Source organism: Neoarius graeffei, chromosome 23 (genome assembly GCF_027579695.1).
Source record: "Neoarius graeffei isolate fNeoGra1 chromosome 23, fNeoGra1.pri, whole genome shotgun sequence".
Classification (NCBI taxonomy): domain Eukaryota; kingdom Metazoa; phylum Chordata; class Actinopteri; order Siluriformes; family Ariidae; genus Neoarius; species Neoarius graeffei.
The window spans coordinates 59,474,545-59,497,354 of NC_083591.1; the positions used below are offsets into that span (position 1 = coordinate 59,474,545).

General features: G+C 38.9%; 3 protein-coding genes across 7 annotated transcripts in view; all 3 read right to left on the bottom strand.

The window, feature by feature from the left end:
- The window catches only part of ubxn7 (UBX domain protein 7), a 47,647-nt gene extending 41,093 nt beyond the window's left edge, over positions 1 to 6,554 (bottom strand). For both annotated transcript variants that reach the window (XM_060906552.1, XM_060906551.1), the window contains exons 1-4: positions 6,447 to 6,554; positions 1,911 to 2,064; positions 1,751 to 1,818; positions 1,255 to 1,320 (exon numbers count right to left, since the gene is read on the bottom strand). In XM_060906552.1, coding sequence (XP_060762535.1) covers positions 1,255 to 1,320; positions 1,751 to 1,818; positions 1,911 to 2,064; positions 6,447 to 6,552 — 394 coding nt within the window. In that variant the 5' untranslated portion in view covers positions 6,553 to 6,554. The remainder of the gene's footprint in view (positions 1 to 1,254; positions 1,321 to 1,750; positions 1,819 to 1,910; positions 2,065 to 6,446) is intronic.
- A 486-nt stretch (positions 6,555 to 7,040) lies between these two features.
- Positions 7,041 to 15,879, bottom strand: ppp1r7 (protein phosphatase 1, regulatory (inhibitor) subunit 7). Its single transcript, XM_060906553.1, has 10 exons — positions 15,807 to 15,879; positions 14,244 to 14,339; positions 13,864 to 13,919; positions 12,971 to 13,036; positions 12,728 to 12,858; positions 12,356 to 12,518; positions 11,667 to 11,783; positions 11,485 to 11,589; positions 11,052 to 11,138; positions 7,041 to 10,066 (listed from the first exon to the last, which is right to left on the bottom strand). Exons 1-10 carry the CDS (start codon positions 15,844 to 15,846, stop codon positions 9,890 to 9,892), a joined length of 1,038 nt encoding a protein of 345 aa, XP_060762536.1. The 5' UTR covers positions 15,847 to 15,879; the 3' UTR covers positions 7,041 to 9,889.
- A 603-nt stretch (positions 15,880 to 16,482) lies between these two features.
- gk5 (glycerol kinase 5) overlaps positions 16,483 to 22,810 on the bottom strand; it is a 38,138-nt gene continuing 31,810 nt past the window's right edge. For all 4 annotated transcript variants that reach the window (XM_060906558.1, XM_060906556.1, XM_060906555.1 and 1 more), the window contains one exon: positions 16,483 to 22,428. In XM_060906558.1, coding sequence (XP_060762541.1) covers positions 22,250 to 22,428 — 179 coding nt within the window. In that variant the 3' untranslated portion in view covers positions 16,483 to 22,249. The remainder of the gene's footprint in view (positions 22,429 to 22,810) is intronic.

The following is a 22,810-nucleotide window of genomic DNA, read 5'->3' on the forward strand; positions in this document are numbered from 1 at the left end:
CACACACTATTACACACACACACACAATTACACACACAATTACACACACACAATTACACACACACTATTACACACACACACTATTACACACACTATTACACACACTATTACACACACTATTACACACACTATTACACACACACACTATTACACACACTATTACACACACTATTACACACACACTATTACACACACACTATTACACACACACTATTACACACACACTATTACACACACACTATTACACACTATTACACACACACTAATATACACACACACACTATTACACACACTATTACACACTATTACACACACACACTATTACACACTATTACACACACACTATTACACACACTATTACACACACACTATTACACACACACTATTACACACACTATTACACACACTATTACACACACACAACTATTACACACACACACACTATTACACACACTATTACACACACTATTACACACACTATTACACACACACTATTACACACACTATTACACACACACACACAATTACACACACACACACAAACAATTACACACTATTACACACACACACTATTACACACACACACTATTACACACACACACTATTACACACACAATTACACACACAATTACACACACAATTACACACACACAACTATTACACACACACACACAACTATTACACACACACACACAACTATTACACACACACACACTATTACACACTATTACACACACACACACAATTACACACACACACAATTACACACACACACACACAATTACACACACACAATTACACACACACACAATTACACACACACACAATTACACACACACACAATTACACACACACAATTACACACACACACAATCACACACACACTAATACACACACTATTACACACACACTATTACACACACACTATTACACACACACTATTACACACACACTATTACACACACACTATTACACACACTATTACACACACTATTACACACACACTATTACACACACACTATTACACACACACTATTACACACACACTATTACACACACACTATTACACACACTATTACACACCCACACACACTATTACACACACTATTACACACCCACACACTATTACACACCCACACACACACTATTACACACACCTGTGTAAATCTGTGATAAGCCCCGCCCACAAACCAGTCCAGGGTTCTGACTCGAGCATGAAAATGATATTTTACACTACCAGCTCTGGAAACTTACTGGTTTCAGTCTGGAAATCCCGAAATCCGTCGAAGATGGACCGAGCCGGTCTCCGTCTCTTCGGGACTGTGACACGGAGAGGGGAAAGTAAACAAACAAAAACAAATAAACAACGATAACAATAATACCACAAGGTCTACTCCAGAATGCCTGATGTTCAGGTTTACATCCTGCCTGTTCCATCTGTGTTTATAATTATTTTAAATAAATGAAAATATCTTGTAAAAGGTGTGACATTGGGGATACAATGATACTTATTTAATGTTGACTTAAAGGGAGAGAAAAAAATTCTAACAAATAATATGAAATGAATAAAAAAATTAATTTAAAAAAAATTACTTTCTGTAAATCTATCGGAACATCTATGATCTCTGGGGAAAGTGCATACTGTGCCCACAATTTATCATGCTATCGATATCATCACCATATTATCACCCAGCCCTACTGACACAATCATTATATAATAATAATTAATAATAAACTCATTAGGAATCACCTCCAAACAGAGGCTCCGGCTCCACGAGGATCTCCTGTTTCTGAGGGATGGGCGCTCGGACCTCGTCTCTGTCAGGATTTAAAAACACACCGTCTGTGATTAAGTGAAAGAAACACTCAGACACGAGATGAGTACATCCGTGCATTAAATTCACACCCACTCTGAACGGCATCTGCTCCCAGATGCTGCGGCTGAACTGGAACTGGTGCTCGGTTCCTCCGGTACTCCTCCACCGTCCAGGAACATGGTGACCGCCATCTCCAGGTTGTTGTTACATGCCTCCAGCATGTGTCGCCCGATGCTCTCTGTGGCCCCTGACAAACAAAAACGCAAAAATATTTTCTCACGGCGAAAATTTAACACTTTCAATCTCACAGTGAATAAAATTCACATGGGCTCTTGGTCCACATTTCACAAAAAAGGTCTTTTGTATATCCTTTAGAATAAAAATTAATATTCAAATGCATGTAGATACGAGTGTCAGTATTGAAGCTTAATAAATCATGCACATGCATCTCACTAATTATTTAAATGTGTATACACACACACACACACACACACACACAATTTCCAATAAAAAAGAAACAAACATGACTATTTATTTTGCAGTTAATAACACTGGCAGGTCCTTCTGTGCCATTGCCCCCAAACTCTGGTGTTCTCTCTCTCAGTTTCTCTATGACTGCTCTTCTTTCTCTACTTTCAAAGCTCAATTAAAGACTTTTCCCTTCCATGAACATTTCTCTTCCTCTCTTACTGCTTAGTCTTTTTTCTTCCCCCTGTAAAGTGAACTTGGTATACTGAAAGGCACTATAGAAATTTAACTTAATAACATCTTACACTAAATTGAAAAGATGATGCCCTTCTCCCACGGTGGTGTAGTGGTTAACGCTGTCGCCTCACAGCAAGAAGGTCCTGGGTTCGAGCCCCGGGGCCAGCGAGGGCCTTTCTGTGCGGAGTTTGCATGTTCTCCCCGTGTCCGCGTGGGTTTCCTCCGGGTGCTCCGGTTTCCCCCACAGTCCAAAGACATGCAGGTTAGGTTAACTGGTGACTCTAAATTGAGCGTAGGTGTGAATGTGAGTGTGAATGGTTGTCTGTGTCTATGTGTCAGCCCTGTGATGACCTGGCGACTTGTCCAGGGTGTACCCCGCCTTTCGCCCGTAGTCAGCTGGGATAGGCTCCAGCTTGCCTGCGACCCTATAGAAGGATAAAGCGGCTAGAGATAATGAGATGAGATGCCCTTCTCCACCTCTTAAAAAAGGCTTTAATGTTTGATTATATCATTGAGAGACAGAAAAAATAAAAAAAAATCAAACCAACAAAGACAGGTTTAGATGCCTAACGTTAACAAAGAGAAGAAAAATAGAATTAGATGTGTGTATCACGTGACCCATTTTTGCACATCCCGGGACATACTGTATAGCAGGGATCACCAAACTTTTTTCTCTGGGGGCCACATTGTCATTCCTGACTGTGATGGGGGGGGCCGGGGTCGGGTCAGCTATATAACATAGAATTGTATGACCCAGACAAATATGACCACCAGCAGGCCTCATTGTGTCGTAGAGATTACTAGCCTGGCACAGCCATCCCCGCTACTACACTACCGTTCAAAAGTTTGGGGTCACTTTGAAATGTCCTTATTTTTGAAAGAAAAGCACTGTTCTTTTCAATGAAGATCACTTTAAACTAATCAGAAATCCACTCTATACATTGCTAATGTGGTAAATGACTATTCTAGCTGCAAATGTCTGGTTTTTGGTGCAATATCTCCATAGGTGTATAGAGGCCCATTTCCAGCAACTCTCACTCCAGTGTTCTAATGGTACAATGTGTTTGCTCATTGCCTCAGAAGGCTAATGGATGATTAGAAAACCCTTGTACAATCATGTTAGCACAGCTGAAAACAGTTGAGCTCTTTAGAGAAGCTATAAAACTGACCTTCCTTTGAGCAGATTGAGTTTCTGGAGCATCACATTTGTGGGGTCGATTAAATGCTCAAAATGGCCAGAAAAATGTCTTGACTATATTTTCTATTCATTTTACAACTTATGGTGGGAAATAAAAGTGTGACTTTTCATGGAAAACACAAAATTGTCTGGGTGACCCCAAACTTTTGAATGGTAGCGTATATCCACACTACTATATCAACACTTGATTCCTGGCACATATGTGTTTATCTTTACTAGTGGTTTGCAAAAGTAGTAATCGAGTCTTCACACTTTGTTTTAATTTGAAATACCACAGATATTCCATTTATTTATTTTCTAATAAAAATAACATCAAAGCTGTCAAGGTAAGAAACATCTGCCTAGTTGAGGTGATTGACACTGGCAAAGGGGAGTGGAAAATTATAAATTGTAGGTAGGCCTGTTGATATTATTAATAATAATTGTGTGCAGCACTTAATAAAGGTCAAATAAATAGGCCTATAAAATACATTAAAAAAAAAGTGAAATTATAATAATATGAGCAATAGATCAATAGATCACAGCAGTTGTGCTGTGTCCTGCACGTCATTGCTCTCATCCATGGCCAAAGCAAAAAACTCGAATTCTGACGCTCTCTCATTCAGCTGGTCATACACGTCGTCCCCCAAATCTTCGGTTCGCCTGGTCGTAGTAGGTGCGGAGAGACTCACCGCGTTGAGCGCATCCTTCTTGTCGGGACACACCTCCTCGGCCACAGCAAGCATGCATACTTTAACAAAGTCCCCATCAGTAAACGGCTTTCCATGGGTAGCTAGTAGGTGAGCTACCTTATAGCTAGCTCGGACAGCAGCCTGGTTGATCTGGGTTTGGTGAAGGAATACATTCTGTTGTGCAGCCAGTCCACATTTCATCCTCCGAATCCTGTCTGCTCTTGTTTGCCCTCGCAAACTAGCATACTCTTTCTGGCGGGTTTCGTAGTGACGACGCAGATTATATTCTTTAAAAACTGACACTTTCTTTACATACAAGACAAACCACACGGTCCTTACACTGAGCGAAAAAATAATCGGTGGTCCACTGTTCTTTAAAAACTCTGCACTCTGTCAGCTTTTCGCTTACCGCTTGCCATTTTGCTGTCCTGAACACTGACAGTTCTCTGTGTGTGCGTTGCCTGTCACTGCTTGATTGAGAGCATATGACGAAAATTCGGAAAATATGAATAGTTCATTTTATAACTAAATATCAATTTTAATTGATAAAAATCAACAAAATACAAGATGCAGACATGTTATTATTTGCCAAAAAGCAATTTAAAAAAATAGGCCATGACCACTTTTGGGGATTGCCTCATAGGGCCGGAGTCGGCCTGCGGGCCGTAGTTTGATGACCCCCGCTGTACAGCTTGGACTTCAACAACTCATGCACTTTCTCCTTAAATATGTCCACTTTTCAAACCTGTATACATTTCAGATTCTTCTATTTTTATTCTGTGTATAAAGCTACTTTTGTCTTTGTTTAATTCTTCTATTTTAACTGTTCAAGCACCAAAACAAATTCCTTGTCTGCAAGAACTGACTTGGCAAAAAACTCAATTCTGATTCTCACTCTGTTTAGAAATTCTCTGGTGAAGAACAGTGTGGAATGAACCACCGGATCAGCAGCAGATGTAAAGAACGGTGTAAAGTTGATTAAAAAAAAGAAATTGTGCAAAAATTCAGTGAAAATGTGAACTTAAAGTGTGTGTGTGTGGGGGGGAATCCCCAAAACTGTAAGATGATAAAGTCCTGGATTTGAGTGTAAAAATATTTTAAACCCCTTTTTTTTATATTTTGTAAACATTTTCCTGTCACACTAAATGCATGCTAATTAGTGTAGAAGTATGAATCATGATAATTATTATACAAAGTATGAAATAAATGCAGCAACACACACTTATTTTACAGACCAGGAACAGACCCCGCCTACTTTTTTGTTCCGCGCATGCGCAAACGCGCCACAGCGTTCTCGTTTTGACGAAAGAAGCGGCGCGTCTTAAAAAAAATAAAATAAAATAACGGCTTTAAAAAGCAGCAAAAAAGTGAAAGTTGCGCCTGAAAACATCCCGTTCCGAAGTTTCCACTCGCCCTGAACACACTGTCCACACGCACATGTGCCGGAAAGACTCGCTCATGAGTTTGTAAGTGCGGAAAGCAGTGGCAGCTCGCGGGCTTTCGCACTCAGAGTTTGATTAAATATGCGAGTCTCTTCCACGCCGCCATGTTGTTCACGTCGCTCTGCTTCACTCGGTTCAGTCTCTGCAGGCTGAAGAGGGGCTTTTGGAGCAACGGGACAACCTGTAGCATGACTGAGACGAGCTGTGTTTGTTCTAAAAGCTTTAAGGGAACACAGGAGGGTTGAAGGAGCAGCTGGAGAGCAGGAGGATGAGTTTCTCTCTCTCTCTCTCTCTCTCTCTGAGGCGCAGTGTGAGTTTTACTTCCACTGTGTGAGCTGTGCACATTAGCACCATCTTCACAAATGTGCTTTTATTTACACATGATTATCAGTTTCCCCGTGTTAATCTCGTTCCCTCTGGCTGAATTAAACAGCAGATATGATTAATTTCAGGTTTTTCTCTCCGCCTGTGGAACTCTCTCACTGAGGCACCTCCAGCTTCTCCTCAAACTCTTTACTCTGTTTTTCCCGCCAAACACAGCTATTTCCCTTCACCGACGGAAAATTTATAAACCCACAAAGCCAGGCAATCCAGAAATAATGCAAATATTTACCAGTAATGGCAGTGAACTGTTGAATTAACCCATTCAACCCCGGGCCTGAAGCATCTCCGAGAGCCGCCATCTTGCCGCCACTGTCAACAACAACAGCACTGCGCATGCGCACTATTGACCAACGGCAGCGCGCGGAGGCAGGCGCGTCATCGCTTCTGAGTTCAGGGTAATGTAGTCAATAATCATCATAGTACAGGAAATAAAATTAGGAGTAAAAATGAAGAAAAATAATTTACTTCCATAAAATGTTTATATGCACATTTCCCAAAAAAATAGCTGTGTGTGTGTGTGTGTATATAAAATAAAAAATATAGAGATTTAAAGTATAACTTAATAAATCATAAAATAATTAAAGGTAAATATGTTGTGAAATAAAATGACAAATTATTAAATTGATATATATTTTTTATATTTATATATATTTATAACGTGCCTTTACACTCAGGTCACTATACAATAAAAAAAACATTTTTTCATAAATAAAATTAAAAATACATAAACAAAATAGTAACAATAGTATAATATAATCTGGGTCTGAATGCAATTTTTTTCTTTATATTTCTAGCATGTGCAGTAAAATGACAGAAGCCTGTAAACATTTTTCAAATTAGGTTTATTGTCATTTATATTACATTCATCTCAAAATAGTCAACCAAGCAGTTGTGAAACATAATAAAAAAATAATAAAATAAAGAGCAAAAAACAGCACACTGAAACATTTAATAATTGTAACTGATGCTTTGTGAGTTTGACTGATTTACGCAGCTGAACTGTGATTTACAGAACAATCTGCAGAAACTCCGTCACTCCAACATGACGTTATTCTGGATTTCACGCCAAGCTTCAGCTCGAACTCCTCCACTGTGTTTGTCTGTTATTCCTGTACATGTTTGGAGATTAAATTTGAGAATGTGTTGGTTTCATTTACTCTGAAACTCACTCTGCTGTGTTGGTCATTATGTCTTTAAAGCTACAATCAGTGTTTTGTTTTAAAATCTAATCTACACTTGAACTGACTACATGCTTCTTATTTCGTTTTTATTCACTGATTTTATTTAATTACTGATATGCCTGGTATATCTACACTAAAGCCTAAAGGGAAAAGGTCAAAATAGCTTAAATAATAAAATAATCATAAGAATAATGAATGAGGTTGGAGTGATCATATCAATATTGCAATACATTTTCATAATAAAACATTCTGGGAGTTTTGTTTTTATCATGAAATATCCTCCTTTTTTTCTTAATTAATGGTCATATTTTCCTTCTTTCCTCAATTAAGTAATTTTTTGATAATTGTTTTTTTTAATAGTGTCAGTACTGTTAGCAATGCTAAATATCGCGATACATAATGACAATGTCCTCGTTTCTGATTGGACGGCTTGAGTCTTCATTTATGTAATTTTGTTTTTTTAATTCAAATACATTCATAATGTTTTATAACAGACAGCTGGCAGGTTCCAGCAGCTCACAGTTTCATGAGTTGTGATGCCACGTATCTCTGTGGAGATTGTGTTCATGGTTAACGCTAGGCGTAATCACATCTTAATTTTAGTCGTACTAAGCAATTTCTTACAAATTTATCAGCAAATCTGAGGTAAATGTTGACGTTCCAGATAGTTCTGTACCATCTCCACCTCCAGTCTGTCTTTACTTTGTTTTGAACTACCCCGGGATAAAACTCCAATCAGCCTTATTCATTAGCTCTTAGTGAGCAACTAGAGCTGGAGTGTAACCATGACAACAAGCACATATAGCATCAGCTCTTGAAATGAACTGTTAAACTAATCATTACTGTTGCATGTGACATGAAAATGTTTTAATTTGAAGTAACAAGAACAGCATGAGAGATGTTACCATAGCAACAATCTTATAAGGGCGGTCTGATGAGATGTTGGTGGACTAGAACACTAACCGATCAGCAACGTCACAAAACATCTGCTATAATCTGATTTACAGATTTTGTGTTACCGATTGTAGCTTTAAAACGGGATTAAAATTTGACTCGGAGCCAGAAAACACAGCTTTGTAGAAGTTTTACTGAAAAACAATGTTCCACAAATCAAAATGAACTTTGCCAAATTTGTTCCAGTACATAGGCTCTATTTTGTCTTATTTTAAAAGCGGTACTATGCAATTCTGTAGCTATTGTGTTTAACGCAGGATCAAATGCACAATAAAACACAAACACTCGTCTGGTGGAGCACATGCACACGGCTTCGTACAGTTTATAACTTTATATCGTTAACTCTGCTCAGAGATCATGCGATCAAATGGATAAGTTACTGAAAATAACAGTGTGCTGTAGAAGCCCAGCAAGCCAATGTATTATCATCATCATCATCCTTCAAATTCGTGAGAATAAAAGTCCGTCAAATTACTTTGATGTTTCAGACTGTAAACTTAAAATGTATCCAAGTTTTCAGTCTTTAAAGATAAATTATGTCCAGGCAGCCTGATGTGTGTATAAAGGAGGCACTGTTTCCACAAAGGTTCAGAAACCTTTAGAGAAACTACAGACAGTTCCTGACAAGTTCCTGTTCAGTGTTAAAAACCAAAGTAAAAGTTCGCTGAAAATCCAGCTAACTCTTAATTGTTTGTCTCTTGTGGGCATGGCCTACCTTTTTTTTAAATATTTAAATTTATAACAAATTTGAGGAGGAAAAAAAAAAAAAAAAACCAGCAGTTATTTCTTTTTGCTTTGTTGGCCAAACACTTGAAAGCCATGCACTTGCAACAGAGTCTTGCACGTTTCATTAATAACTGCTGCCAATCACATGTCCCTGTGGGCGGAGCTTCTGAGGCTGAGACACGGAGGATGTACAGTATGGGTCTGAGGAATGTACAAGAGCTGATTATTTGATTGCGTAGCATTAATGATGTCGCTGATTATTAAAACTAAAATACATTGTTGACAAATCAAATCTGCCCCCAAGAGTTCCTGTTCCTCCAACATGTCATTATATTAACTTTATCCTCAACTTTTGCTTGACAATATTCCAATGTGATCTTGATATAACAGGGTGGGGAAAAAAAAAATAATAATAATAATAATGGATTATTTTTCAGAGCCAATATGAAACTAAAACATGGCATGATAAGAGTCTCAACGCTGATCATCAACTTCCTGTCCTAACGTCTCAAACAAACATTAGCATGGGGGGTGGGGGTGTAAAAGGTACTCTTTCACATGATCAAAGTGTTTTATTTGACTGAAAATGGAAAAAGCTTTGGAAGTGGAGGGAGCAGGTACAGCTCAAGTGTGTGTGTGCGCGTGTTAGTAAAGGGTGTTTGCATATGAGCATTGTGTGTGTGTGTGTGTTTGATCAGGCTAATGCTTAGGAAAATCTGAGATTTGGAGCAGGAATGAGGCAGTGAGTGTGTGTGTGTGTGTGTGTGTGTGTGTGTGTGTGTGTGTGTGTGGGGGGGGGGGGGGGGGGGTGTCAGAAGCGGATGAAGGTGGCGTCGATCTGCCGAACGCTGGGCAGTGCCAGCATGATCTTGCGTCTGTACTGAGGGTCTTTCTGCAGCGGGTTGCGTTCCAAATACACCGTCTCTAAACCTTTAGCGTTCTTCAGCTCGTCCAGGTCACTCCAGTTCTCTATCTGATTATCATTCATCTGAGAAAGACACACACACACACACACACACACACACACACACCCCAGAGGACAGTCCTGATAATCTGAATTCAGTCACGTGTCAATATTCATGAATAAATATCATGATATATGGTTCCTGATTATCAGCTCCAGCCTGACCGTGATGCTGAACTTTACTCCAGGATCTACAGACTTTACTCTGGAAACCCCATTCTGTAAACCTCACCCCAGCAAGGAGAAACCTGGGAATTTCACAGAAAACTCATCCTAATGAACGTGCGCTATGAACCTAATCACTGTTTGTTAAATATCATGATACATTTCTGCCTTTTGCAAGAAGTGACAGAAGTTTCTGATTGGCTGATGTGTCTTTTTTTTTTACTTCAATACACTCCTGCATTTATCATGTTTTGCTCAAAATTAACGCTAACGGTTAGCAGTAAGCATAATCACATTATAATTTAAGTCGTCTTGAATATTTTCTTGGTCATTTATCACCACATCTGAGGTAAATGTTAGTGTTATGGATTATCGTGCATCATTTCCACCCTTGCTCCGTCTTTACGTCGTCGGTTTAAAAGCTGTACTTGCGAAATCTTTAACGAACCTTATGAGCGAGCAACTACGCTGGAATGTAACCATGACAATGAGCATGAAAACTAGAGCCTGAGAACCTCAGCTGAACACAGTATATCCTTGGAATAACAGGGTTTACATCAGAACCAGGAACTAGAGCGCAGAAGGGATATTAGCTCGGAAACCTAAGTTCCTTGGAACCAGGAACCTCAGTGGAACTTGATCTTGTAACTTAATCTTGTGAACCAAAGTCCAAGAATCTTTAGTCAAACAAACAAACAGTCTTTACCCTGGAATAACTCAAGGAACTGAACCAGAGGAATTTATTGCCTTGGAACAGACTCCGATTAGAATCTTCACTGACTCCATCGCTGTGACTGAACCGATCACATTTTCCTTCTTTATCAGCCTGAAACAGGACACTCACCCAAAACTCCTGCAGTTCTGTGAGGTGATTGATGTTTTCAATCTTCTTTATCCTGTTCGCTGCGATGTCCAGAGTCGTCAGCTTTTTCTGGGAAAGCCCACACGCAGACAGATTAAACAAGAAAACTTTAAAACGATAATCATCAAGGTCTCTCTGTAAACATAGTCAATGAATAAAGTGATCTGAAGCGGTGTGAAGTTCATCTAGATTTTCAAAATAAAACATATCAAATAAATAAAGGATCTAAGTACCGCATAAATATAATTTATACGCTGATACAGAATGCATAGTGGTCCCCCCCCCCACTGTTTTTATTAATAAATAAAAGTTCTTTTATGGTACCAGTTCTAGATATTGAGTAGAGTAGTAAATAATAATGGAATGACACTGATAATACGGTGAATTTTCCACTGAAACACAGTTTGGGACCTACGTTGTTCTCAAGACCTTCGATCACCTCGATGCCGTTGTGACTCAGATAGAGCTCCTTCAGATTCACCAGATTCTGTAGTCCTTCTAGTTTGGTGATGCGATTACTCTGTGTGCAGGAAGACAAGGAATCAGACGGAGGAACACAAGGGGCGAGTTATCACGAGCGTGAGCTTAAAGACGTACCTGGATGCTGAGGACCGTCAGGTTGTGGAGCCCATCCAGGTTCTGCAGCCGAGTGATCTTATTTGTGCCGAGGAACAAACTGTCCAGTGAAGTGAGCGTGTCCAGATTCTCGAGGATCTAGAATGAAGGAACAATGGAACTTGGAGAGGAAGTGCTGTTTTAGAGCATGTGGGTCACTCTGGTGAAACTGATTTCATCAAATGACAACACTTAACAGATCACAGTAAGATGATGTCATCAGTGTGTGCCACCATCTCCCCCCCCCATGCAATTCTTGAGCTAGTTGGAAATTCCATCCAGGACATAAATACAAAAAGAAAAGGTTCACAATGATGATGTCATCTGGCTGCAATTGAATTACATTTTTTTTTTTTAAACTCAAATGCAGTGCTAGATATGGGAGGAGAAAGAGGCGCAGACTGATGACATCATTGCAGTTGATTCATTTTTACAAACAGAAGTGCAAAGCTTCATGTGAGAAGGAAAAGGTGGTGCGCACTGATGACATCTATACACGACTGGAAGGCTGGTTAGGAGACGTTCCTGACAGTCCTTTGTGAATGGCCGCTAATTAAACAGGTAAAGTCAGGTGTGGCTAAAACGATGAACCCTGGTGTTTTTTGTTGTTGATGATCCTACAGTAGGAACTTGAATAAATCACGTCTCGTAGGCAGGAATGCGCCGCTCACCCTGATACGGTTGGACCCGAGCTCCAGCATGTGAAGGCCGGTGAGGTGTTCGAGGTTGCCGATGTTCGTGATCTTGTTGTGCAGAAGGAAGAGCTTCTTCAGCTTTGTCAGACGCTCCAAACCTTCGATCTTCCTCAGCAGGTTGAACGATACGTCTAACTGCCTGTTGTGGATTCACACAGAGTCCAAAACATCAGAACGTTGCACCACAAATAATACATCAAGAAACAGATTTTTTTTTTTTTTTTCTGTCCAAATACTAGCCTGGCTTTCAGTAAACACGCCTTGTGCAGGTGAGTGTGTGTGTTGTATATTATATAAATAAATAAGATATTATATAATCTAAAACACAAACGCGTGTGAGAGACTCACTCGAGCTCAGTTAAAGCCTGCAGGTTCTCCAGTTTGCGGATCTGATTGTCGTACAGGTCCAGTTCCCTCAGTGAGACCAGGCTCTCCAGGTTCTCCATCTTTTTGATCAGGTTTTGTCTGAGAGAAAGCGTCTGTTGGCAAACACAAATGAACAACACTGTTTATGATTACATCACGGTCATGAGCTCATGATGTTTCTGTTACAGGATCACGCAATGATAAAGTTCTGAAAGCTGACTTCACCTTGGCTTTCTGCAAGACCTCAAGTCCCTCGATCTTCCCGATCCGACAGTGGACCAGATCCACGTCCTGAGAGGATAAAGAATCATTTTATAGAGTCACATCATCTTTGGGGGCGTAACTTCTCATCACACACACTTCCAGCCACACCTCTTTATCCCAGGCAGGGAATTTCTGCCCATTTTCAGTAACTTGGATCATTTGTTTGGCTTCACCAATAAGAGTGGACTCTTTTGGTTCCCAAATATATATTCATGCCATTTAAAAAAAAAAACCTGGACCAGATGTCCAATCTGTTTTGGTTCTTCTTTGACTAACTACGCCACCTTTTCCATGGAAGCATTTTTGTTAAATTATATAGTATTAGGAACTGAACTTCCTGCAGCTACAAAAAGAATCAGTTCAAAGAGTCAACTTGTTCATGAACGACACATATGAATTCTGTCGAATGCTACCTTTTAAAATTAAACACATGAAAATCGGGTCATCAACTAACGCTTTGTTAAGCTAAACCGAGTGTGCGAAATGAAAACATTCAGTAATATGGAATAAACTTCCTGCCCTATTCAGACTGGATTAGGCCGATCTGGACAGAACTAAAACTGCAATGTCACTCCTGTAAATTAGGAAATGACTCCAGAACCCTGTGTACATTTAATTCCACCTGAATAGAGCTTTGCTGTGTGTGCATGAGTGACTAAACATCTTTGGGTTGTACTAGTTTTAATTTGTCAATATTAGTGCTGCATTAGCGACACACTAACAGGGAAACCAGCAGGAACACGAAGAACAATCGCTTCTATCCAGAGCAGTGATTCGTCAGAGGGTGACGTTTGGAGAAACTATAGCTGCTGTGAGAACGCTTAACCCCACAGATCCTGTTTTTATCTGCTCACCTCCTCATTAGGGTCGAGGGTGATGGTGTCCATATCAACAGGCAACTCATCTGGAGCTGGGGGAAAAGAAAAAAAAAAAAAAAAACCCACACAAAATATTTTAAAAAGAAATCACTATATATAATAGACAATCACAGTTATAGTTAAAAATTACAGACTGTTTATCCATAAACACAAGGGACTGATTCATCCAGAAAAACTTTTGCATTGGTTACAGTTAACAGAGAGGTTCAGCAGTGTTCCTGTGGTTGTAGATTGATGAGATAAGATCATACAAATGTAAATTCACTACATTCAGCTGCTTCACACCTCAGAGAAGTCCTTAAGTGTCAGTGTGTTGCAGTTAATGTAGAGAGAATAAATTCAACTCCTCGTGTCACCTGTGGAAGCTCGCTGCAGATCTTCGACTTCTCCATTGACGCTCCTCCTCTTGGTCTCATCATCGCCGGACTCTTCTGACTCGCCCCTCCTGTCAACTGAACATCAGAAGACGTCACGTTACTGATGACTTCAAGAAACGTTTAAGTCACAACGTATCTCCTGTCGAGGTGTTTGGTATTACACTGGGCAGATATTTTACTGATTATATCTCTAAATTAAACTACTTCCACTGAACCATAAAGGTCTACCGACAGCCACATCTTACACTGAACTAACCTAACGTTGCCATGGAAACACTCAACGCACCCATAAACTTCTCAGCACGCCACGCCTCTTTATACCACTAATGAGAATTCTGACTGGGATCAATCGACTCATCTCGCCAATAAGAATCGACTCCCAAACGATTCTTTGCCTGTTTCCCCCCCTTCTAAATTCACCATATTCCGACCTGTGACTGTTCTTCTTGGCCTTATTATAACTCATTTAGTTTCAATTTTCCACCTCAACATGTTAATTTCATGAAAGAGCATTGCCGAACTCTACAAAAAAAAAAAAGGACTCATATGAGTTGGCTCATTAGGTTCACCTAAAATAGCCGGTTCAAAGAACCGACTCGTTAGCGAAAGACACGTTCAACTCAGTATTTTATAATGTTTTGAAATTATGGAGTTTAAAAAGCAATTATAGCATCACCTTATGGCCAGGGTCGTGTGTGTGAGAGAGACAGGACATGGGAAATTGGTGTTCTGGTTCACCTGGTCAGGTAAATTAAGAGCTCAGCACTTGTCCTGCACATTTTGTTGTTTTCCTCCACTTTAAGCTCCCGGGATCAGATCAGCGGCTCATTCTCGCAGTCTTTATAAAGCTAAACTGTGTAAATCAGGTGGAATAAAGGAGCGGAATTCACTGGGTGCTATGTAGGTTAGCATGTTGGCTAGTTTGACATCCTGGGTGGGTACATGACTGAAAGCGACGCGCCATATTGTTTTATTTGCATTCATTTATTTTTAAACAAACAAATCCAACCTTGTATTAGACAAATATTTAAAAACTATTTTATCAATAATCTGCCAGCTAAAGCTACGATATTCTTTTCTGGGTTGTTTCCTTTCCCTACCCGTATTGCTGCACGTCCCACCTCCTGTACTGGGATTGGTCAGTAGTTCGTATTCATATCCTTATTTAACAGTTTCACTAACCAATCAGCGTCTTTGCTTGGAGTATTATAAAACACCAACCAATCACAGCCGAAGAATATGATCCGTCTAGCCAGTCATCATGCAGAAAGGCGGAATCTGTGAGAAAACGGCATTTCGGCTACTACGCTAAACCAAATTAAGCTAAGCTAATGGTGCCAGTGTTTGAAACGTAAACAATCACACAATGCTAGCACGCTAGTTAGCCGAATGAATGGTGGGAAATTATTTGTACGCCGAGTGTAAAAAAAGAAAAGAAAACTCGCCCGAATTTGGACATAAAAGCGACGCGAAAAATATGTCGCCGTCATTCTCTGACGAATTAACAGCGGAACTCGGGGCCACCGATGGCGCATAACTCACCTTCCATCTCCTGAGGCTCGCTAACAGACAGGGAAGCCATTTTCCCCCTCGTGACCCACCCACGGCTAAATGATTGACAGCTCCAGCGACCAATCAGTTCTCTGCTGTAGAAACGCGTCATCGCCTCACACAAGCTCGTTCTCCAAGAAACATTATTATATTAAAGATCAATTTAAATAAAAATCCTACTAAATTCTCAATAGTGAAGCAGTTGGATTATTTTCTAAAAATATTTTTTTGTGATCCATGCATAGACATTTCTTTAAATAATGTAAAAATGTATGGAAAATATTTTTAAAATAATTTATTGAGATTCTATTGCTTATGAACATGTTATGCTAATTCTGGTTTCTTAGTTATATATTATGTGGAAGTTAAAAAAAAGAATTCTGTGCAAGATCTATTTGTGGTATGCAAATTAGAATTAATTTAAAAAAAGCTTTTAGGTGTTGTATCTGATGCATGTTCATAAAAATTGACACAGCAATTTATTCAGCATTTTATTCCATAATCTCGTTAATTTCACTTCCAGATCAACACAAGTCTGGAAGTATAAATTGCCAGTGTTACCAGTAATATTACCTCATAACACACAGTGTGGATTACTAACAAATATTATCAGTGTTCACAGTCATGAAGTCTGATAAAACTACATCAAACAGAAAATAAAGCAGTGTTTAATAAAGATAATTTTAATTGTTTGAGGACAATAATCACATTACAGTCATGTGAAGGTTAGATAAAGATCAGAAACAGAACATTTCCAGAATAAAGAGGTCTTTAATTCACCATCACCATGTACAGGGTCATTTAGGCAGAGACCAGCTTTCACCCTTCACTCTTCTGCTACAAATTCCAGTAAATTCCATCTTCTACTCGATTAAAATGCAGAACTCACGAGTGTTCAGCTGTAACTTACAAGTTTTTGTGTAGAATGACAGTTTTCCTCTCAAAGTGTACATAAAGAGTTAAATGTTTACAGACTGATGATTACACATTTGTTCACATTAGAATCATGAGGCTCTTTAAAAATATTCTCTCCCACACACACCCTGTTATTACTAATCAGTACTCCAGCTCCTCTCTCACACCTCTGACTGTAACTCAACACTGCACTGTTCTGTTCGTTTCGCTCAGACGTAACACACACACACACACACACACACTACAACACTATTTATAATAAATTGTATTTTAAACCCCTCACAGGTCTGACAGCTCATCATTTCAGAAATACACGACATGTTTACGTTGCTGAATCAAAAGCACACTTTTTTTTTAACGGTCACTGTGATGCAGGTTCATGAGCAATGAACCTTTTTTTTTTTGATTGGACAGAATCAGACTTCAGTGTCTCTGAAACCTTCATCAGTTCTTCACATCTGATTGCACAAAACGGGATTCTTATCCAGTCCAGTTCTCATCACGTCTCTGTATTAAACAGAACTAAACCATACAAGGAGGAAAAAAGAAAGAAAATTCTAGAAAAATAACTTGACAGTAATTTGAGGCCAATTCAAAAGTGTGTTCAAAAATGACTATTTTTTTTTTTAAATCTCAGGGGTTTTTTTCCCCCTCCTCAAGCTGAGCACGCTTAACCAATTGCTTGTTTTTGTCTTCTTAGTTCAAGAGACTTCACACTGAAAGGTCACGCAGGGGTCGCAGAGTTTGTTAAAGATGAATATAGCGAGTGTGACCCTGTACATTTAAAGGACGCGGGGATAAAAACGTGAGATGCACATGACTGTCCGACAAAACAAAACAAAACTCAGCAATGAAGTGTGAATAAAAACCAAATATGATTCGGTTCTGTAGAACACAATGACATCATTCTGCTCGTTGATCTCAGCAAATCCGTTTCCAAACACAGGCAAATTTCATGAAAAGGCAAAAAAACCCAAACCCACCTACACTATGACCTTAACCTATATTACACCTTATTTTGATCTTTCCTGCCTTGATCTGGAGATTGACCTTTGGATGCAAGTGTGTAAGTGGGCAGGGCTTATTTCATTCCTCCACGCCAGCATACAACTTTAAAGGCAGCGTCTGCTTGGGTTTGTAGTTTGCTACATTATACCAAATCAGTTTACTCTTGAAAACAACACGGCTTAAAGCTAACAGTGTTTTAATACTCAAAATTAACAAAAAGGCTCAAATATTAAAGACCCACTGACACAACTTTTTACACCACGTAATGTGTGTATTTATTGTTTTATTGCTGTATTGTGAAATAAAATATCCAAAACTCAACTTGAATAAAGGGTCGTCTTTGTAGAAAATCAAGAATTTCAGAGCCGATTTTGTGTTTTTTGCCCCGGCTTCTACAAGCGCCATGAGCCATTTGCCCGTTTTTGCCGCTAGGGCGAGTGACGTCACATCAGTGTATGTCGTTCTGGATTGCATGAAAACAAAACATGAAGCAGGGAAGCTATCGAGATTGTCTGCCCTCACGTCTATTAAAGATTCTGTTTAAACAGCATAATGCCTTAAACATATGGTCCTGGTCACGGCACACTATTGGTCCCACTCCAAAAAACATCATGTCTAAGCTCCTGTTAGATCATGTTAGATACAGTAGCTACCAGAAGTTTAGGTCATATTTATGCAGAAATATCAAAAACTCTAAAGGGTTCACAAACTTTCAAAACATGCCGGATGACATCTTATATCTATCACTCCACACATATATCATGTATATTATCCTAACTAAATATATGAAACAAGGTATTGGCCTTTCAGTTGTTGTACATTACTGGTATTAGCTGCTTTGGCCTATTGATAAGTAATATGCAATGGTATAAGACGCATTTGTGACGTTACAACAAATTTTAAACAACATACATGTATTGAATAACAACACATAGCCACGTACCCTGGCTCGTTCTCTTTTGGCAAAGGCACCACCGGACTTTCGCTTTTTGACCGTCCCTTCGGGGGGTCTGCTGTCATCTGTTTCTCTTTTGACAGATTGATTCGGCCCGGGCCTGTCAAACAACGTCGGCACAGCTGACTCCTCCAACACCAGTGGATAAGTTGGATCAAACGTTCTTCGAGTTCTGGACGACAAAGTGAAACAGTGCTCCTCGAAATGTGCTGAACAGAGACGTGACCATTTTGTTGACTTCCAGTTCGCACGTGTTTTGGAAACGTTTCTTTCCCACTCTTTTGCTATTTCAGGGTGTTTTTTCCAAGGAAAGGAATGGAGTTTCACTCCTTCCGACATGGTGTTAGAACACCCGTAAGCCACACATATAATCCCTTTTCAGTTAGACGCCATTTAACTTTTTCACGCAAGGAAATCACAACAAAATCACAGCTCAATATCACAAGACTTGTGAGAACTGAACCAACATAGTGACTTGTAAACAAAAACGACACACTGATGTGACGTCACTTCCGGCATCTCTGAATGAGCCCAGTTCATATCCAGGTCAATCTCCCGGCGCGAAATTTAAAATTACTTCTGATGTTTAAAACGGACAGTTAAACCAAGAATTAAAACCAGAATTTATCTTTGGAGTCATATATTGTTTGTTTAAAAATTAATACGAAATGACTGTCAGTGGGTCTTTAATTCCTGGTGATGAGTGTTTTCATCCATAAAAGGTGTTTATTTCAGACTGAATATTTTTATTTTAAAAATATAGATCACTTGTACAAGAAAAAGATTCACAAAGTGGGATTTAAGTTTGAATAATGAGAGTTTAGTGTCAAAACACTGATGATCATATTGTGCCTTATCACAATCAGATTTTATACAGTTCTGTGCAAAAGCCTGAGGCGCATGTAAAGAAATGCTGGAGACCAAAAATGGCTTAAAATAATGCTTCAACATTAAAAAATAAAAAATACTATAAACAGTAATCAGTGAGCCATAATAAATGAAAAAGTCAGTATTTGGTGTGAGACGACGCTTTGCTTTAAAAAAAATTATACCAGTCTGAGGTCCAGTGAGGTCAGTTTTATGTGGAAATGATCTGTAGGTTTTCCTGAGCATCTTACAGAACCAGCCACAGTTCTTCTGGACACTTTGACTGTCACACTCACTTCTTCATTTTACACCAAAACCCAGCAGCCTTCATCTGCAGCCGCTTTATCCTGTCCTACAGGGTCGCAGGCGAGCTGGAGCCCATCCCAGCTGACTACGGGCGAGAGGCGGGGTTCACCCTGGACAAGTCGCCAGATCATTGCAGGGCTCACCAAAACCCAGTAGCCTTCATTATGTTTTCTTTTTACCTCTGCCAAGGAGGTTATGTTTTTGGTAGCATTGGTTTGTTTGTTGATTTGTCTGTTAGCAACATTACGGAAAAAGTAATGCTCTGAAATTTTTTCCAGGTGTGAGACTGGGCACAAGTAACAGTCCATTAAATTTTGGCGGTGATCCGGATCACCATCTGGATCCTGGATTTTTTTTAAAGGATTCTTGGCGGAGGTCTGCGCTCTCCGAGTGCTTTTCTACTTTCATCTGAAAAGTGCTCTCTCATGGAATATGCTGCTCAGATACAAACTTTTTTCTTTGGTAGCATTTAATTTTTTGCAGGAAAACAAACGTTTGGACTCGAAAATGTTTTTGTAAACGCTGTGACTTGATAATGTAGACATCATAAAATAAAAATCTATAACAAAGTTTTATGGAAAAAGGGTGCTAATACTTATGCACAGTACGGTATATAATTTTCACTCATTAAAAGAGTTTATAATGGGGGAAATCCCCAATTATTATTTTATTATCTTGCCATGTGGTGATTAATCATCTTTCTAAACCGCATCAAACCCCAAAACAGAGAACAGAGAGGTGATCAATCACTATGACGCTCATTACATGTCGAAACAAACAACAAACTTTAAAGTAATTAAATTCCAACAAACTTTAATGAATTACTTTATTGGGTGTCATTTATCGAGTCGGATCTGATCAGATTTTTTTTTTTAAACAGTTCGTATGAGTGTTTACACAAGAAATTTAATTTTCATGAAAATCCTATAATTTCAGAAAAATCGTTTGTAACCTGCTCCTGAGTGTAAATTTATACACAAGAAGAATGACTAATGTAAACCTCAACTCGATCGACTTCAAAATCATATAATCTGTATAGATTAGTGAAATTTTATATCTGGAACATTCTGTGGAGTTCAATCTGTTTAATCTTTATTACGTTTACAGCGTTTAGCTGACACCCAGATCCAGAGAGAGACTTCTAGAAGACCTTTAGAGTTTCGATCATAAACACATCCTCACATTAGTTCACTACATCAGGAGTGAACTGAAAACCCGTCGTTTTGTTTTAGTCTTTAATTAAAGAATATTAAAAAATATATAAAAAAGTGAGACACACCCATAAATTAAGAGGAATAAAACTAATCCTTCAATTATGATGAAAGAAAACAAGCCGTAAACAAACACCTCATCTGACGAAGGATTTAGCGCTTGTTTATTATATATTATGAAATATCTTCATTGGCACAAACACTTGCGGTTACCAGAGGACTCGCCCTCCACTGTAACCCTAGCTGTGTAATAGGCGAGAGGCCGAGGGCTACAGAAACGGGGGTTGGCACCGCTTTACGCGCCATATGGTGCGGGAAGGACAAACGAAGAAAAAAATTGGCACAGAAGTGAGTCAAAATAACTTCCACTTCTGTTTTTCAGCCTTTATGCTGATCGCTTATGTCGTGCTCCCAGCTGACGGCGCACTTTACCATTTAAGGAGTTTTGTGGGCGTCAAGACATGCAAATGTCAGGAATACATGTTGGATTTTATAATTTTATAAGTGTCACCACACACACACACACACACACACACACACCACATTTCTGAAGCTTTTGCAAATGTCAGTTTGCATCACAAACATTTACACAACTTTACTAAAGCATTGATACGTGAAGCCCAGTGGGAGTTCTTTTATAATTTTTTGAGCATTTTTATTCCTTCCTCTTCATTAAATACATCAGGTCTGTATAATTTTGTTGCTAATAAGTACAGTTTTCAGGGCAATACCAAAAAAAAAAAAAATCTAAAATCTTTATCACCTTCTGATTGATGATGAGCTCAAAGAGAGACCTTGGTGATGTTCTCCACATGCTGCTCAATTTAAATTATCGAACTACAGTCTGTTTCTCATCTTTTAAACTCACTTGCATTTTGTTTTTCCTTAAATCTATTTTTATTCATGAATTTCTGGTTGTTGTTCACCATTATTAAGAGTGAAATTAATGCGCATCAGAGTAAAACACGGCTGAACGACGCTCCGTAAAGACAGAAAATGAACTAAAGTCTAAAACGGCTGAAGTCAGAGGTGTGTTACATTTAAGGCACGTCAGAGTAATATATGGTCCATCATCGAGGCAGGTTTTAAAAACACATCCAAGTGAGTGTTTCAGAGTGAAAAACACGACTGAACTCTGACCGTCTGGCACTGAGTGTGCTTGCGTGTGTATATTATGACGTGTGGCTGTACCAGTGCATGGAGCGCTGCACAGCCTGCTCCCAGCTCTGCAGGTCTGCTTCACACACATCACCACCTCCACCTCCTCCTGCAGCTCCTTTAACGCTCTGAGGAATGAAGAGACGCTCCGTCATCTGCAGTTTCTTCAGCTCCTCTTTACTCTTCCAGTATCCTGCAGAAACACGACAAAAAAAAAAAAAAACATTTAATGTCCAGGCATCAGAGCAAACATTTAATTTAATGAATATTTAATTTTTATTTTCTGCAACATAGGTTTATAACAAGTTATTCAGATCAAGTATAATATATTAATCATTAATATACTAATGACTTTGTATAATTTATTAATATCGACATTGCTTTGTAAAAGTGCTGCAGAAAAGAATTAATTATGTAATAAAGTAATTAATCATCAGTTCATTCAGATACAAAGATTAAAAAGGGTTCAAGGTTTTATAAATAAATTGAAACCATAAAAATATTTAATTTTAATAATCTTATGGATATATACATTATAATTCGATATAAAACATGATAATTTTTTAAATAATAAT

What these genes read in the sequence shown, in the direction of transcription:
- ppp1r7 (XM_060906553.1), bottom strand. Translation starts at nt 15,846, where the DNA reads ATGGCTTCCCTGTCTGTTAGCGAGCCTCAGGAGATGGAAG. An exon ending in CCCTCGACCCTAATGAGGAG is followed by an intron (nt 13,037 to 13,863) that starts GTGAGCAGATAA and finishes TTATCCTCTCAG; the next exon opens with GACGTGGATCTGGTCCACTG. An exon ending in TGACGGTCCTCAGCATCCAG is followed by an intron (nt 11,590 to 11,666) that starts GTACGTCTTTAA and finishes TCCTGCACACAG; the next exon opens with AGTAATCGCATCACCAAACT.